Source organism: Epithele typhae (genome assembly GCF_022376455.1).
Source record: "Epithele typhae strain CBS 203.58 chromosome Unknown BXZ73scaffold_35, whole genome shotgun sequence".
Classification (NCBI taxonomy): Eukaryota; Fungi; Basidiomycota; class Agaricomycetes; order Polyporales; family Epitheliaceae; genus Epithele; species Epithele typhae.
In genome coordinates this window covers 40,450-56,398 of record NW_025954226.1, presented here as the reverse complement: position 1 = coordinate 56,398, position 15,949 = coordinate 40,450, and the positions used below count along the sequence as shown (strand labels likewise).

Here is a 15,949-nt window from a genome sequence, read left to right as displayed (position 1 = left end):
GTCCACCTTGGCGCTGCAGTGCCGCGGGGTTGGCATCGGTCACGAAACCCGTCAGTTATATCACGAAGGACTTGCAACCCTCTTCGCAAAATGTACTCTGTATGTATCCGATCAAACTACAAAGACACACATGTTCACGCCGTCTCGAATCCCGCCGTAGAGATGAACTCCCCACTCCGCTCCGGGGTCAACCCGTCAATGACGCCCAGCTGCTTCAACACCGACTCCGTCGGCGTCCACAGCGTCATCGGCGCCTCAGTCCCCTCGCTCGCCTTGATGGTCGCCTCCACCCGCACCTTCTCGACTAGGTTGCCGTTCAGGCCCATCGTGCCCGTGACGTCGACGAGGCCCGGGGAGATCGAGACGACGGTGAAGCCCTCGGGAGCGAGCTTGAGGTGCCACTTGGTCGCGGCGACGTGCTGCGCGCCCTTGGACATCCCGTACGCGCACATGGTCTGGATCGCCGCGTTCTTGACGAACGCGGGGGTGCCGCCCTCGGAGCCGATGACGACGACCTTCTTCGTGGGCGCGGCGCGGAGGAGGGGGAGGAAGGCGGTGATGCTGAAGATGAGTCCGAGGGCGTTGATCTTGTACTGCGGGCGGGTCGTCAGCGTTGGCGCGGAACGGACGGGATCTGCGAAGGACTTACGGCGTCGACGAAGTCTTCAGTGAGCTCGTCCATGGACGAACTGGCGGGCGCCGGCCCGTCAGAGCAGCTCGGACAGCGGAGCTGTGGTTAGCACTCACAAGTCGTCGAAGCCCTTGTAGATGGTTTCCGGACTCATTCTCGCGGCGTTGTGGATGAGGACGTCAAGGCCTCCCCCGGTCACTTCTGCCACCTTTGTCGCGCAGCTCTGCAGCTCGAGCTCATGAGAGACTCCGAGTCTCAAGAGCTCACGGTAATACTCACCTCGAGAGTCGCGTACTTGGTGACGTCGCCCTCCACGACATGGACGTTGTTCAGACCGCGATGGCCTTGTTTAGTGGGTTGCGCTGCTTGCATCGCGGACGAGGCAAACACAAGCGTGTTCTCGCGAGTGCCTGGAGCCAGCAACGTCGTTAGAGACAACAACATGAAGGTACGAAGAGAACGCACCAGCTGGCGGACATATTCGAGTCCGACGCCGCGAGCCGCGCCGACATGAGGTAAGAAGTGACCATTGTGAGGGGAGAAGGAAGGCGGTGAGTTGTCGAGTTGGCCACGCCCTGAGCCGCTTTATACTTTCGCCCCACACGCCGTCCGCGGTCGATGAATCTTTCAGTGTTGAGTTTTACCTATTGCCGACCGGAAGTTACCTATTTTGTGCACCAGAAACGCCGTCTGTACAGCTCGTTTGGTCGCTGGCCGCGGTTGAGTATCGGACTTGTCTGTGGGTCAGGAGGAAGTCGGACGCTCAGTTCTCACTCCATGAGAACTCTCTCAAGAACGAAGATCAGAAACGTTTCGCGTTATGAGCAAGACCAACCCAAAGCAAGAGTACGTAGCCGAACTCACTACTTCAGCGCTGAGCTGGCGTGGCTTTCCGACAGAGCTGGTGCCAGCTAAACCCCTGTGTTTATGGGCCTTCTCGTCAAAATCCTAACTCTACAGTTTTTCCTGGGAACAACAAGACATCTCAGAGATTCTGATCACTTGACCTCACTAGTGTACAAACGTACTTATCTTCAACCCCTTTCCAGACGCGGAGCTCTCTAGGACACCGGCTTCTTCGACGCGAGGAGGTCCTCCACGCGCTGGAAGTTAAGCCTCACCGACTTCCCCTCCTCCACATTCTTCAGCACCGTCGTCCGCCCCGTGTCCCCTTCCACGCCCTTGTAGCCCTTCGCGCGCATCCAGCTCTCGAGCGTGTGCCCGCCGGGTTCGCCTCCTTCAGCCACGCCCAGTCGCGGTCGACGACGTCGTCCCGCCACTGCGCCCAGAACCCGCGGAACGTGCGCTCCCACGTCGCCCCGTCCGCCGCCGCCTCGCCCGCCCTGCCCGCGCTCGTTCGCGATCGGCTGCCCGCGCCCGTCCCACACCCCGAGCCACTCGTCGAGCGAGAGCGGGAGGTACTCCGCGCGGCGCCCCGTCACGCGCGCGTACGTCGCCGCGAGCTCCGCCCAGCCGACGCGCGCGGACGCGACCTCGAGGTCGCGCCCCGCGACGTCCGCGCGGTGGTCGAACGCGTAGCGCGCGAAGAAGCCGAGGTCGTCGAGCGCGACCATGGGCACGTGGCCGTCGCCGATGGGCGCGGCGAAGACCGCCGTGCCGTCCGGGCGCTGGCCGAGCGGGCCAAACATCCACTGCGCGGCGCGGGGTTGGGTTCAACGCGTGGCTGGGATGTGGAGTGTAGGGAAGGACTCACGAAGAGGAGCATCTCCATGTACGGCCCGGAGGTGACGACCGCCCAGGACATGTCGGTGTCGCTGACGATGGACGGCTGGGCCTTCATCCAGTCTGCAACGCGGCCCTTGCCGTTGTAGTGGTCGGCGCAGTACGTCGGGTTCCACCCGCCCTTCTGCTCGGCCCGTCTCGGTGAGCGCACTGGACGATCGAGCATCGACAGCGGACTGACCTTCAACGAGTAGTCCAGGTTGCTCCACACGTAGTGGCGCACGGTGCCGACTTGCTTGGCCAGTTCGAAGATGCGCACGCCCGCGTAGAGCTCCTTCATTTCGCCGACGGTGAAGCCGTCTGTGTTGTTCCAAACCCCCCATACTCCCTGCAGCGCGGCAAGAACTACAGGGAAGTCGTTGAATGCACCTAGCATGGATTCATGGTAAGCACAGCTCCGTTTAAACCGTACAGGGAGTCTACCTTTGACCACATCGACACCCCTTGCGGCGAGTTCCTTTGCGCGGGCTCCGTCGGGGTTACGCGTAAGTGCGCGCACGGAGTATGGAGACTGTGTGCCGTCTTGCGACGGCTCAAGGAGCTTGTCGATGACCGCGAGGCCTTGCGCACCAGTGGCACCGATGACGAGTATGAGTTTCTGCATCGAGGTCGAGAGGGGTCTGAGAGAGTTTGTTGGTGAGTGTTATCGGCACAACCCTGCATATATACCACTCGGTGGTGACGCTGACGCAAACCTCGGGCCAATCGCCGACACATCAAGCCTCGAGTCGCTGAAGAAGCATGTCACTATACCCCTGTACGTCGAAGTGATTTTGTGTTCTGTCGATTCAGAGGCCGCGCGGAAGCCGGGTGTGCGAGTACCTTATGGCCGAGGCATGCCCGAATCGACTCCAATTACACATTGATCTTGTCTGAATTACAAGACATCCCTAGAACGAGGTACGATCTGCCATTCAGTTCGGGCAGAAGGAACGAGACCGAAATGCTACTCACGCGCTACCCGGCCTCCCCCGAGCTACAACCCCATGCCCTTCACCATCTCCTCCGTCGTCGCCCAAAGCTCCTCCGCCAGCTCCACGCTCTCCGCGCACGGTGCGGGGGACGGCTCCGCCCTTCCTCCGAGAGCCATGTCCGGCGCGACATACGCCCCCGCGTACCTCTCCCGCTCTGCGCGCACTTCCGGAGACGCGGCGGCGAAGAGGGAGCTGTACGCGCCCTGTGCGGCGGTGAGGAACGTGCGGCTGTATATCACGCGCAGGACGGGACCGAGGAGCGGGATGCTGATGCTGGGATCCTTCTGCACGCCCTCCGTCCAGACCCATCCTGGGTGTGCGGCGAGAACCATGATGGAAGAATGGCGGCGTCTAGACGGCGCTGCAGTTGCTTGGCGAAGAGCAAGTTCGCGAGCTTGGACTGGACTGGGCGAGGGCTTCAGTGAGGGCGAACGCGGGAACGAAGTAGGCTTACTGTATCGCCACTGGTCGGGTAGATACTTGTCGTTGTATTCGAGATTGAAGTCGTCGATGTTGCGGAAACGCGGAGGATGCGCTTTGAACTTTTCGACCGTATCTGAAGTGAGCTGAAGCATGGTCAGACACGCTGAACCGGAATCCAGATGTCACTGCACCATCACTATGCGAACGTCGCTCTTGGGGTCTTCAGCGGTCTTGAGCATGAGTGGCAGAAGAGCTTGAGTGAACAAGTAAGGTCCGATATGGCTGTCGAGGGTAAATATCTATTCGTCGGCGTGCATAGGAGAACGTACTTGACGACCATGATCTCCTGGATACCTGCACATTCTGGCATTATGGACCTCAGCCTGATATAACAGAGAAAGAGCGTACCGTCGGGCCTATCGAGTACGGCCTTCTAAGCCTAAACAATCGATTTAAACGTGTTCAGGGGCAACGTTCAAAAGCTTACAGTGCAGCGTTGTTTACTAGCACGAGAAGTCAGTCTCATTCGAAACCGCAATAGAAAGGGTTGCCCACTGAGGATGTCGAGCCTGTTTTCCTTCTCCTTGAACTCTTCCGCTGCTTTCTTGACTTTCCGCGGATCACTCAGATCAAGCTCTAGGAACACCGCCTCCGCCCGTTGTGAGGGAGAACACGGTCGGTGTGCAGGCGCTCGATCGCGGCTCAGCGCGGGCCTTGCTGCGGCAGGCCATGTAGACCTTGGCGCCACGAAGCAACAGCCGGGAAACCGTAGCGAAACCTATTCCGCTGCTGCGAACGACGTGAGTACATACGGCGATAGCTCTCGCATCGAGGTACTCAGGAACTTACTTGCCGCCCGTAACTATGATGATCTTCCCGGTCAAGTCATTCAGGTCCGCTTGCGGATCGAATTTCTTCTCGCTCTGCGGGCGGCGCTTGGGCAGAAAGGCATTCTGAGTGGGATGGCGTTGAATTATAAAGGAAGGTGATGCGGTGAGTGTTGAGAAAGAGAAAGGAACGGTCGACGTGGCTGGTTTCGGCGTGGGATGGACCTGGCCCGGGGCGCAGCCGGGGCGCCGAACCGGTTCATCTAATACAGCGTCAGGATCGACTCCGGACTTCATGCTCCTTGCTGAGCTGCAGCTGCGAGGCACCAAGCATAGCCGGACAGTGTCCAAGAAACGTAGTTGATCAAGAACACATCCAGTGTCTAGGCCACGCCGCCTTCACCAAGTCCGCGCACTTTTCCGCCACCGCGACCGTCGGCGCCATCGTGTGCGAGCCGATGATTTCTGGGAACACCGACGCGTCGCACACCCGCAGCCCCTGCACCCCATGCACCCGCAGCGCAGTGTCCACCACGCTCGCCCGCCCCCGCTCGGCCCGGCGCCCATCCGGCATGTCGAGGTGTAGTGCAGGTTCGTGCGGAGGTGTGTGCGGATGAACGCATCGAGGGACGCGTCGTCTTTGCCCCCATCTGGCGGGACCTGCAGGTCGCGCTTGACCGGGTAGCCCTGTGCGCGCACGTCGTCGAGGACGCGGAGCGCAAAGCGGACCCCGCGCCGGACCGGTTCGTAGTCGGCTGGGTCTGCGAGGTAGTTGAGGTCGACGTCCGGGCGCGCGCGCGGGTTGGCGGTCGCGAGCCGGACGGTGCCCTCGGAGCGTGGGCGGATGAGCGTGACCATGAGGGTGAAGACGCCGATGCCGTCCGTGTCGATGTCGGCGCAGTTGTTCGTCAGGTGCATGAGCTCGATGTCGGGCCGGTTCGCAGGGACGGTCGCGTCGAGCGCCGCAGCGGGTGCGGTGGCGATGGTGTGCTCGGGTCCGACCAGGCGCGAGGGGAAGAAGGAGGATATGTTTTGGAAGGGCCGCGCGAGCGAACCGCCGCCGACGGTGAGGTACTTGAGCAGCTCCAAAACGGCCTTGACGGGGCTGACCTCGAGGATGTGTAGCGAGTCTTCGATGGGTACCTCGACTGCGACGGGGACACCCATGTGATCTGACTGTGAAGTTGTCAGCTCGCAGGACGTGGTCGGCCGGGAAGGGCTTTCAGCTTACCAGATGGCTGCCGACGGCGGGAAGGTCTACCACGACCGCTACGCCTTTCTCTTCTAGGTGAGCATTCGGCCCAAGACCACTGTGCAAAGGCTCAGCGAGGTTTGGGACGTCTTCAGTAGAACTCGCACCTCAGCATGAGTACTTGCGGGGAACCGATCGCGCCGGCGCACACGATGACCTCTCGACGCGCTTTCGCCACGTAGCGAAAGTCCGCCTTGCGGGAGTTCAGCGTTTCGAAGTGAACTCCTGTTGCGCGTACGCCGTCCTGATCGGTCTCCATTCCACGCGGCAGACGACCGAGTTCGGGCAGATCTTCACCGCTCCTTGCGCGCCACAGTCAGTTTAGGCGGGAGGAACGCAAGGAAAGCCGAGTGCCGCCGGTAGCCGGAATCCTGGATGACATCGAGCAACGCGGTATGCGCCGCGGGGACATCAGGCGCGTTGGCGTCTTCGATGCGTGGCACCCCAGACTTGTGCATCGCGCGGTCAACACTGCGGGAAATGAGTACAAGCGGATGAGAGGAACGAATGGACGCACTAGTCGATGATCTTGTACGGAGACTCGGCGAAGTTGCGGTTCTCCCAGACGCCCTTCTTCCCGCGGAACGCAGACTCTGGGTGGGAGTGGGACTTCTCCGACTTGGCAAAGTACGGCTCGAGGTCTTCGTATCCCCAGCCGTCGTTCCCCAGAGCCTTCCACTGGTTGTAGTCGCCGGGGCAGCCTGCGTGCACATCAGAATCGTTGGATAGGCGCGCGCTCAGTTCCGCCGCTCACGATGGACAGGGGGTGGAAGTGTGCTCATGATGCGGCCTCACAACGGGGCACTCACCTCGAGTATAAAGCATACCGTTCACACGCGTCGTGCCTCCCAGTGCCTGGCCGTAGATGACCTCCAAGTAGCGATTGTCAACATGTCGCAGCGGCTGAGACCAGAGCTTGGTCGAGAGGTTGCTTTTGTCGTAGATGTTGCCGGAGATGAGCGGGACTCTGGATGCCCAGGTGTTTGAGACTGGTCCTTGCTCGATGACGAGCACCGAAACGCCGGGGTCTTCGCTAAGTCGGGACGCCAGAACGCATCCTGCAGTACCGCCTGGCCACGTGTGAGCCCCAGAACACGTGAATGTGGGCGAACACGTACCTCCGACGATTATGTAGTCATAGGTGTATGTCTCCGGGGGTACGAGGGGCGACAAGGGGAGTGGGGTGCCGACTTCACGAGGGAGACGCTCCGGAACGCTCGCACCCATTGCGACGACGAGGAAGTGGGAGAAAGCGCGGAAGATGGCCGTGAGAGTTGCGCAGGCTTACTTCAAAAGTAGGGCTGCCGCCGGACGTGGCGCTTCATCAATTGCTCCATGGTGGTGGGAGGGTAAAGGGGGAGTTCTTGACAACGCAGCAACAATGGAGAGAAGATGGCAACGGACGGTATTCATATTGAAGGGTGGCAAAACAAAGAAGTGTGACGGCGAGAGAAGAGCGTCTGGTACTACACCTAGCCAATGCATCCTGACCCAACAGACCATCCGCCGCGTCTCTCTTCGCATCCTCCGTATGGACTTGAGTGTTCGCTGATGGTCGTATCGAAATTAGAGAACGCCAGCCACGAAGAGATGACTCATGAGATTGAGCTCAAAGACAGCAGGAAATCGCCTTGTACACTGCGTAGACGGAGGCCATGACAAGGATGGAGACAGAGGGGATGGTGATGGTAGAGGGAAAAGGAGGGTCTCTCGAAATTCCCCTGACTCGCATTTCGGGGAAAGTCGGGCGCTTGAACATTCCGGCCGCCGGCTTCGAAGCTTCACTAGGTCAACGCTCATCATCTCACAATGCAAACTACTTGTGCGAGAAACCGACTTTGTTGACCTTCGATGTAAGCCACGTTGTCTTCATTGCCCAACCCCTCCTTTAATTCCTCGAATCTTTCGCCCAGATACCCCCCACAGTCCGCGGGCACGATCAAACACGGACACTCTCGGGCGTCCGTTTGCACCCATGATTGCCCGAGCATACGGTCGCGAGCAGCGCGCTGATGATGCAGACGATGTGGTTCGCAGAGATGTACAGCCGGTGTAGGAAGCTCGGTCGTGGTATGCAAAGATACTTAAGCTGTACGATGGTGAGCGGCACCAGCACTGCGAAGTTGGGTAAAGCGATCCAGAGGAGGGTCCGTAGGCGAGAGAAGTAAGATACTGCACTCGCGGAGTTGTGGATGACATCAGCACCGGTTAACTTGTGGTACATGCGTCCGCACGTTTCTGCACAACAAAACATCCAGCTTCGCGCGGAGATGAACCGAATGCAATGGCCAGGTATATTACGCCCAGATACCGCTTCCTGATTCCGTCACCCTCGCCAGGGAGTACTCGGTCAATCCACGTCGCTTGCCGCGATGATCCGAGGTGCGGGTAGTCTCGCACGAATAATTATGGAGCGTACAGGGATGATACACCGGTCCGGAACACCACCACTGTTCAGCCTCAACTCTCGCTCTCACCTCCCAGAGTCCGGCGCCCCCCACTAACTTCCGTCGCTTCAACGCGCCTCCGAGTCCCCACCCGCATTCAACCACCCACCTCGCACGCCGCCACCGCCGCGCCTCAGACGGCATAGCACACCGGTTCGCCCGTGTTGTCGAACACGGCCGAGCTCGCGAGCGACGGCAGCTTCTGCCCGTACTCCTTCTCGATCGCCTCCAGCCAGTGCGCCTTCCACCTCGCGTCCTCCTGCGAGTCTCCGACCTGCGTCGCCGAGTCGCGGATGCTCCCGTCGGCCGAGAAGGTGGAGTCCTTCGCCCACGGGGACGGCATCGTGACGGTGATATCCGGTGTGGACCTGTTCATATCCAACCCGGGCGCGGGTGCGGCGTCGCGGCGTCGCGGAGGTGTGGGAGGAAGGTGGAGCGCCGCGAGAGTGTTGTCTGTGCCTGTGAGGAGGGGGCGGTGGCCAGAGCGGGGAGAGGGCAGGCAGAGTATGACGGAGACGATGGTGGTGTAGTTGTTGGCGATGAGGGAGTATGTGATCCCAACGAAGCTACTGCTGTCGGCGAAGACTACCACGAGTAGAGTAGTGCTCGTGGCAAGGGAGGGGATGAGAAGCGCGCAAATGCCAGACAGGAAGCCTGGTTTCCGATGGCCGTCAGGGTCCGGGGTAGAAAGACAGTACGCTGGAAGAACGTACGGGATATTGCCGAAGGGCGCTGTTCATACGTCCTCGTCTCATGTCTTCGGGGATCGAGCATAAGCAGCAAAAACTGGTACGCTATGAATCTGCGATGGATGTGAGAGTGTGGAAGCGTTACAAACCAATATCACTTACGCGTTGTCAACGACCTGAAGCACAGACTCCGTCCGAAGACCAGTTTGGGTATATAGGCTTTCAGCTGTGTGCATGGGCTGATCGCTGCCGAAGTTTGCGTTTCGAATCAGGTTGACAGAGTAGCTGATGACAATCGCGCGCCCGAGCTTCAGGACAGATACGACGACCCAGGTGAACCATGTCCGGACACTGTGCGGGCGGCCGGTAATATAATACAGCTGAACAGTAGCAGAGCTTGAGAGAATAGTGGTACAAAAGGAGCGTGGAGATAAGGAATGTGGAGATCTTCTGGGCCAGGGAGTCCCCCAACACGATATGCGACTATCAAGAATGAGCAGAAGATCACTGGAAGAGCGACACGAGACATACCAAGTTGTAGATGAGAACCACTCCTTGTGCGAGGCCTAAGATGATGGAGATAACAATAAGAATGAAGAAAGGCCGTCGCCGCAGAGTTGCAGTAGAGCGCCAGAACAACACATTTCCAATGGGGATAAGAAGAGCAGAGAAGCCGGTGCCAACGAGTAGCAACCCGAGACATCTCGTTGAGACATTTGGCCGTACCCGGTGGAACCTGTGGCTCAGTGCCTCGTGAGTGAGTGGTCCCAGTATCCATGACGCATAGAGCACAGAGGGAAGGGTACGAAGCACGAAGGGGAGGGCGGACATATGGACGTCTCCGTTTTATGGCCCCGAGGCACCTGGTGAGACAGAATGACGGCTGTGAGTTTGATGTGAGCCCAAAGTTGGCGTGGGGAGATGGATCCGAGAGGGATGTGAACAGCATGTCGCAGAAGAGGTCCGAGCTCACCTCGTGACTCGTCCATCGAGCAGCGTCAACGAGGCCCCCTTGGAAGTTAGACTACGGGGCTCGGTCACTCATCTGTCAATAGGGAGAAACTCCATCAGCATAAGATATCATGGTGGCAGTGGGGAGAGAGACGGCTCGTGAGGAAATGTACTACCAGTCGGCGAGTGGGGGCGTACCGCATCCGACTGGGCGATATTCCCATCTGTCAGATTTAAGTAGATTGAGCGGTCAGTGAAGAATGCGCCGTAAGAGAAGAGATCGAATGCGTGGGTGCATCATCGATGCGGTAGGGAGTCGGTGGAATTCTGATCACTTCACTGAGTGATGATTGCATCCCTCGATAGTGAATTAAAGTCGTTGCTGACCATTGAAGTTCTAGGCATAAATCCGAGCATACACCAATCATGTTCAGTGCCGGTTCCAAATGTCGGATGCATGAGATGAATGCGACTTACGAAGTTCACGTGGGAAACAATGTCGCATCATCATCAGAAGCACTCGTGGAGGATATGATGATATCGGACCAAACGTCCGAAGAAAGTTCCGAGAGCTGGCACAGCCAGATCGCAGCATGTACCAAGCATGTACAGCTACTCGTGGACCGCACGCAAACGAGTAGTCCGAGCCTAGTACGTACCAGGGCGGCACACGTGCTACTGGGCGATGAAGCTCAGCGCGCACGAGGGCTTCGTCGTGATCATGACTCATCATGCCCCCGGGCGCAGTCGACATGACCGCGACGCCGCCCGAGACCTCGACGATGCCGTCCCGCGGTCTTCGTGGTGCTCGTGGATTGAGGCTGCGATGAAGAATAGGGTGCAGGTGGTGATACAGACGACGGAAGAGTCGGCCCCCCAAGAATCACGCCATCTTGAACCCAGCCACCGACATGAACTCCCCGCTCTGCTCCAGGGTCAAGCTGTCGATCACCCTCAGCTCCTTCTCCGCGGCCTCCGCCGGCGTGTGCCACAGCAGCGGCGTCGCGCTCCCCTCGCACGCCTTCACGATCGCGAGCAGCCGCGCCTTCTCGACGGGTCGCCGTGCGGGCCGATGGTGTCCGAGGAGTCGACGATCGGGCTGGGGGAGACGCAGGCGACGATGAAGCCCTCCGGGGCGAGCTTGAGGTGCCACTTGACGGCGGCGACGTGCTGCGCGGCCTTGGAGAGCCCGTAGGCGCACATAAGCGTGCTCCGCGAGTCCTTGACGAAGACCGGGCTGCCGCCCTCGGAGCCGATGACGGCGATCTTCTTCGTGGGCGCGGCGCGGAGGAGGGGGAGGAAGGCGGTGACGCTGAAGACGAGCCCGAGCGCGTTGACCTTGTACTGTGGGAAGGATTGAGTCGGGGATACATCTGTGCGAGCGACAGACGAGAAGAGCTTACGGCGTCGATGAAGTCCGCGGCGAGCTCGTCCATGGACTCACTGGAGACGCACGGTGTCAGAGTGACTCCGGTAAGTCGCGACATTACGGAAGATCAGACTTACAAGTCGTCAAAGCCTTGATAAAGATTGTCGATTGAAGTCCTCGCGGCGTTGTGGATGAGCACGTCTAACCCTCCCCCAGTGATCTCCGCCACTTTCTTGGCGCAGCTCTGTCACGAGATCATCAGATGCTAGTTCCGCAATGAGAACCTCTAGCTCACCTCAAGCGTCGCGTACTTGGTGATGTCGCCTTCTACGACGTGCACATTTTTGAGACTGATATAGCTTTGTTGAGATGGATCGCCCCGCTGGCGCTGCGGACGAGAGCGAACACAAGCGTGCTCTCGCGGTTGGCCTGTGACGGGAATCTTGTCAGCGGCAAAACGGAGATCTCGACGAAGAGACGCACCAACTGGCGAACGAGATTGAGACCGACACCACGAGAAGCACCAACGACGAGGTAGGAAGTGACCATGGTAAACAAAGGAGCTGCGAAGTCTGGGGCGGGAGTGGTTTGCAGTTAGCCGTGTGTCGCGGGCCATTTAAATACATTCGTACCAAACCGAATGCAGAGTGAGATGCCCAAATCGGTCCTCAGAGTATGACTCGCGATGGCTGACTTTGAACACCTCCTCTCTGTCCGTCGTGCTTTGACAGCCAATTCCAAATGTTGGACATGTTTGAAAATCAGTTACACGCTAGGCCAGATTCTTATCAAATGGCTGAAGCTTCTTTATGACATCAGTTTGTAAGAAGATGCTAAGGAGGATTACGGACATGTCTGTAGTGTACAAGAGCGAGTTGAAGTTGGGCGTGAAGCGCTGAAGGGAGCAGATAAGACGGTGAGACCATGTGGCGGATGGCAGGACGTGTCGAAATTGCGGGCAACGCCGTGAGCTCCTCCACAGGAAGGTGACTGTTAACGTTTCCTGGCGCGCTCAATGTGGTCTCCGCTCACCAATCTCCGCAGGCCGCCGCAGAAGCCATCAGCTAGCTCTCCACGCGAGGCAGATCGGTGAACTTCGGCCAGCGCGGAGCAATCACTGCTGCAAAGACCATGGCGTTCAAGTTGAAGAGCCAAAACAAAATCTGCCGCGCCTCGGAGCGATCGCACTGCCACGTGGTTGAGATGAACCGGTTCAGATCTGTTCAGATGCAACGCGCCTCCTCGCATTTGGCGCCGTTCCCACTTGTCTTGTCGCTCCCCTCGCGCCTGCTGTTTCCCATCTCATACATCCTTATCACCGTCTCTCAGCGTTTCTTCTCCAAGGTGTAGCCAACGCTGACACGGACTGCCGCGGACAGTATGGGCCCGTCCCGGAAGACCACGTGCCCGTGATTGGACATGAATTCACCGTCAGCGCGCGAACATGCCCGAGGCCGCTTTCCCTCTCACCATGTTGTCCTTCCTACGTGGCACCAAGTACGACCCCGCGCGCGACCTCCCGGACCTGACGGGCAAGGTCGCCATCGTCACCGGCGGAAAGTGAGTCCGATCGCTCGCGTCCGCGCAGTCGATTGTGTTGCCGTTTCCGCTCGCTGACGCGCTATGCGCTCTGCAGCGCCGGCATCGGCTACGGCGACTGCTTCCACCTCGCGCGCAAGGGCGCGAAGGTGTACATGGGTGCCCGCAGCGAGGAGCGCGCCAAAGCCGCAATCGCGCAGCTGGAGGAGGCCGGCGTGGAGAAGGGAAGGTTGAGTGGCTCGACCTCGACCTGACGTTCCCGAAGAAGGTCAAGGCCGCGGCGGAGGGCTTCATGGAGAAGGAGAGCCGGCTGGACATACTGGGTGCGTCCCCGTCTTCGACATGCATATATTCGTCTTGAGCTCAAGCTCCCGTTGCTTCCCTTGTGTCGTAGTCAACAATGCAGGGTCGTGAGTTTTCGAGCTGCAATAAGGACACGTACCAGTGCTGAACAAGCTGATTCAGGCTGCAGAAACCGTACAACCTCACACCTGAAGGTAAGTTGACTGAGGCGTTTGGGGTCAATCTCTAACGGCTGTGTAGGTGTGCTAGACACGATGATGATCAAGTACGGTTTCTTGCCCTCGGTACCATTACTATGCTGATGTTGACTCGAAAAGCCACTTCGGAGTCTACATCTTCACGCAGACGCTGCTGCCTCTGCTCAAGCGTACGGCGGAGATCCTAGCAATGACGTTCGCATAGTGACCGTGAGTGTTCCTGCTGTCCTTGGTCTCGCCCGTCTGACGCCGACTCTCGAATGTGCGTTGGAAGCTGGCTTCAGACTCCTTGGCACTCGTCAAAGGGCTGGACGTCCGCTTCCGATCGGTGGAGGATTTCAATCGCGAGTTCAAGGAGGCCTCGGACCCCGGCCGGTGCAGATATGGTGAGTGACATCTTCCTTCAAGCCCGTTGACGACGAACGACGTGTGGGAACATGTGGCCGCTGCGATGGAAGCATGCGCGATATGTTCTCACCACGCACATCGATTCTCGTATGCTGTTTCCGCCTTAGCACTTCCTGCCACACACGCTCTTGCCGCAGGAAATGCAGGCCCTGTGATGATGACGTCACGCATTCGCCCGCCCCGACATGCGCGCTAACGCGCTTTTCAGCCGTAACCAAGCTTGCCGACGCGCTCTACGCCCGCGCGCTGCAGCGCCAGCTCGACGCCGCGAACGCCCCCATCCTCGTCCTCTCCGCGGACCCAGGCTGGGTGTGGACCCCAGGCGTCTCGGCCATCCCATTCCTGCAGAAGCCGACCATGAAGCCGGTCGTCGCGCTCCTGCGCCTACTTAAGTTCGTCGACCCGATCGAGGGCGCGCACAGCTCCGTCTTCGCTGCGGCGTCGCCGGCGGTGCGCAAGGAGGCCGGGCGGTGGAAGGGGAGGACGGTGTTCCCGGAGAAGGCGGCGGGGGGCGGTTGGGGAAGAGCTATGCGCCGCAGGCGGACGACGACGCGCTGGCGGACGAGCTGTGCGCGAGCACGGAGGAGATCGTGAGAGGGTGGGCACTGTGAGGTGCGTTGTCGCACGGCTCTACGAGGCGGTACGCTTGCGATCTCATGCACTCGCTGGAATAGTGCAACCCTTGTGCCTGCATCTTGATGTCTCTCGACCCCTGTCAGCACCCCCCTGCGCACCATCATTTACGACAATGTTCACTTCGTGCTCCCATGCTTTATGTGCGCATGATCACGATTGGAGTTCGCATTCGACGGCGATCAGGTCTGCTTTGCGCTGGGGCAGTTTGAGAACGAGCGCAGAGCAGCCGAAGCCTACTATATTGATAAGTGTCCCCCTTCTGACGCTTTGTCCTGAATACCACAGAACACCTTTTGCTGGTATCGATCGATCGCAAGGTTTGATACGACAGGCTTTTGATCACTCAAACGAAAGCAGTAACCACGCCGGATGATCAAAACCGCGGCGCAGAGTCTGGGTGACTCGAACGGTAGTTGACCTCTAGCTGTCACCGCTCTGCCACATCGGTGTGGACGACTGCGCTGGTGGCTGCGCCCTGGCGCAGTATTGAGAGGTACAAATGCCCTGCGCATGCGACCATGTAGTGCTCGGTACGCACGCGCACCACCACCCTCTTCCGCCCGTCCACCAGAACACCGAAATGGCGTCAGAATCATCCAGTGTGATGGTGAGCGTGCCGCCCGCTTCCTCGTGTCGCGCTGGTTCACTATTCCTAGCAGGCGTACGCATACGACGGCCTGAAGCTCGTCCTCGGTCGACAGAACGCCGCGATGGTCGTCAGGGTCTTGCTGTACACGCTGCTCGGGCTCCAGTATGCCGCGGCGCTGTCCATGGGGCTGGTCCGCACGCGGGCGTTCTGTTTGGTGGTCGCGGCCATCGCGCTGCTGGTATTCGTCCTGGTGAGTTGATCGCTCGACCCTCCGCGCTGCGTTGTCGTGCTGAAGTGGGGTCGACAGCGTTTCGTCCTAGGGTAGACTGTGACAAAGAGAGACGATAAACTGGACAGCTTCTACTAGTCGGGATCACTAGGCGTCGCATCGGGATATTCTTGTTCAGGGAAAGTACGGACTGTGGTCGCGAAACTCTCGTCTTGGATTCTTCATACTTAGAGTTGTATGTGTGTAAGATGGCGCAGTATCAGATGAAGTCGACTCGGAGCCCAAGCTCGACATCGGAAAAACCACGAGGGCGCCATGGCGAGGGTGTCCCAACCGTCCACCCCTCTCCGTCCACGACCGGAGACCGAAGCGGGCTCCTGCTACGGTCGACGAGCAGGGCGCGGCACGTGAACCCGCCGCACCGAAGCGACGAAGGCTCGCGTACGCCGCGCGCGGGGTGCGCGGTAAACCGCCACCCAGTGGACAGGACGCGATTGGGTTCGGAGACACGGGCGCACGTCGCGCGGGGCCTGGGTGCGGGAACGGGGGCAAACTTGGGCTGTATTGATGGCTACTATACGGGCTTCGAATTGGGGATTGATGGCACATATTACTGGATTTGTAGCGGGGTTTAAAACGCTAGTAGATGAATCTTGATGTGCCTACAGGTATAGAGGTCGCCTATCGATAGACAACTAATGGACTACTTAGTAAGCTAGTGGTAGTAGGCCGATAGGAGCCC

The 15,949-nt window shown here is 59.2% G+C and overlaps 5 protein-coding genes across 5 annotated transcripts; 1 reads left to right on the top strand and 4 right to left on the bottom strand.

Moving 5' to 3' along the window:
- Positions 1-134: 134 nt before the first annotated feature.
- BXZ73DRAFT_49238 (NAD-P-binding protein) lies at positions 135-1,141 on the bottom strand (the record flags this gene model as incomplete). The annotated part of the gene is made up of 5 exons (XM_048020211.1): positions 135-593; positions 650-689; positions 748-854; positions 911-1,041; positions 1,093-1,141. Coding segments are annotated over 5 exons (786 nt in total), but the record flags the coding sequence as incomplete, so codon positions are not given.
- Positions 1,142-1,692: 551 nt separating this feature from the next.
- Positions 1,693-2,978, bottom strand: BXZ73DRAFT_90877 (NAD(P)-binding protein; the record flags this gene model as incomplete). The annotated part of the gene is made up of 5 exons (XM_048025790.1): positions 1,693-1,998; positions 2,020-2,283; positions 2,346-2,498; positions 2,556-2,743; positions 2,798-2,978. 5 exons carry the CDS (start codon positions 2,976-2,978, stop codon positions 1,693-1,695), a joined length of 1,092 nt encoding a protein of 363 aa, XP_047876314.1.
- A 1,984-nt stretch (positions 2,979-4,962) lies between these two features.
- Positions 4,963-7,077, bottom strand: BXZ73DRAFT_90876 (alcohol oxidase; the record flags this gene model as incomplete). The annotated part of the gene is made up of 9 exons (XM_048025789.1): positions 4,963-5,134; positions 5,218-5,774; positions 5,830-5,908; positions 5,958-6,094; positions 6,115-6,141; positions 6,165-6,321; positions 6,368-6,551; positions 6,660-6,920; positions 6,969-7,077. The coding sequence occupies 9 exons, from the start codon at positions 7,075-7,077 to the stop codon at positions 4,963-4,965; spliced, it is 1,683 nt and encodes a 560-aa protein (XP_047876313.1).
- A 1,353-nt stretch (positions 7,078-8,430) lies between these two features.
- BXZ73DRAFT_78656 (uncharacterized protein) lies at positions 8,431-11,855 on the bottom strand (the record flags this gene model as incomplete). The annotated part of the gene is made up of 14 exons (XM_048022911.1): positions 8,431-8,882; positions 9,011-9,099; positions 9,149-9,382; positions 9,518-9,552; positions 9,960-10,010; positions 10,136-10,161; positions 10,415-10,509; positions 10,597-10,758; positions 10,849-10,982; positions 11,048-11,281; positions 11,341-11,380; positions 11,444-11,550; positions 11,602-11,694; positions 11,790-11,855. The coding sequence occupies 14 exons, from the start codon at positions 11,853-11,855 to the stop codon at positions 8,431-8,433; spliced, it is 1,818 nt and encodes a 605-aa protein (XP_047876312.1).
- An 895-nt stretch (positions 11,856-12,750) lies between these two features.
- Positions 12,751-15,303, top strand: BXZ73DRAFT_102811 (uncharacterized protein; the record flags this gene model as incomplete). Its single annotated transcript, XM_048015373.1, has 13 exons — positions 12,751-12,866; positions 12,943-13,060; positions 13,111-13,168; positions 13,240-13,255; positions 13,311-13,342; positions 13,389-13,418; positions 13,494-13,555; positions 13,620-13,731; positions 13,962-14,239; positions 14,293-14,343; positions 14,961-14,996; positions 15,049-15,228; positions 15,286-15,303. 13 exons carry the CDS (start codon positions 12,751-12,753, stop codon positions 15,301-15,303), a joined length of 1,107 nt encoding a protein of 368 aa, XP_047876311.1.
- Between the last annotated feature and the right edge of the window lie 646 nt (positions 15,304-15,949).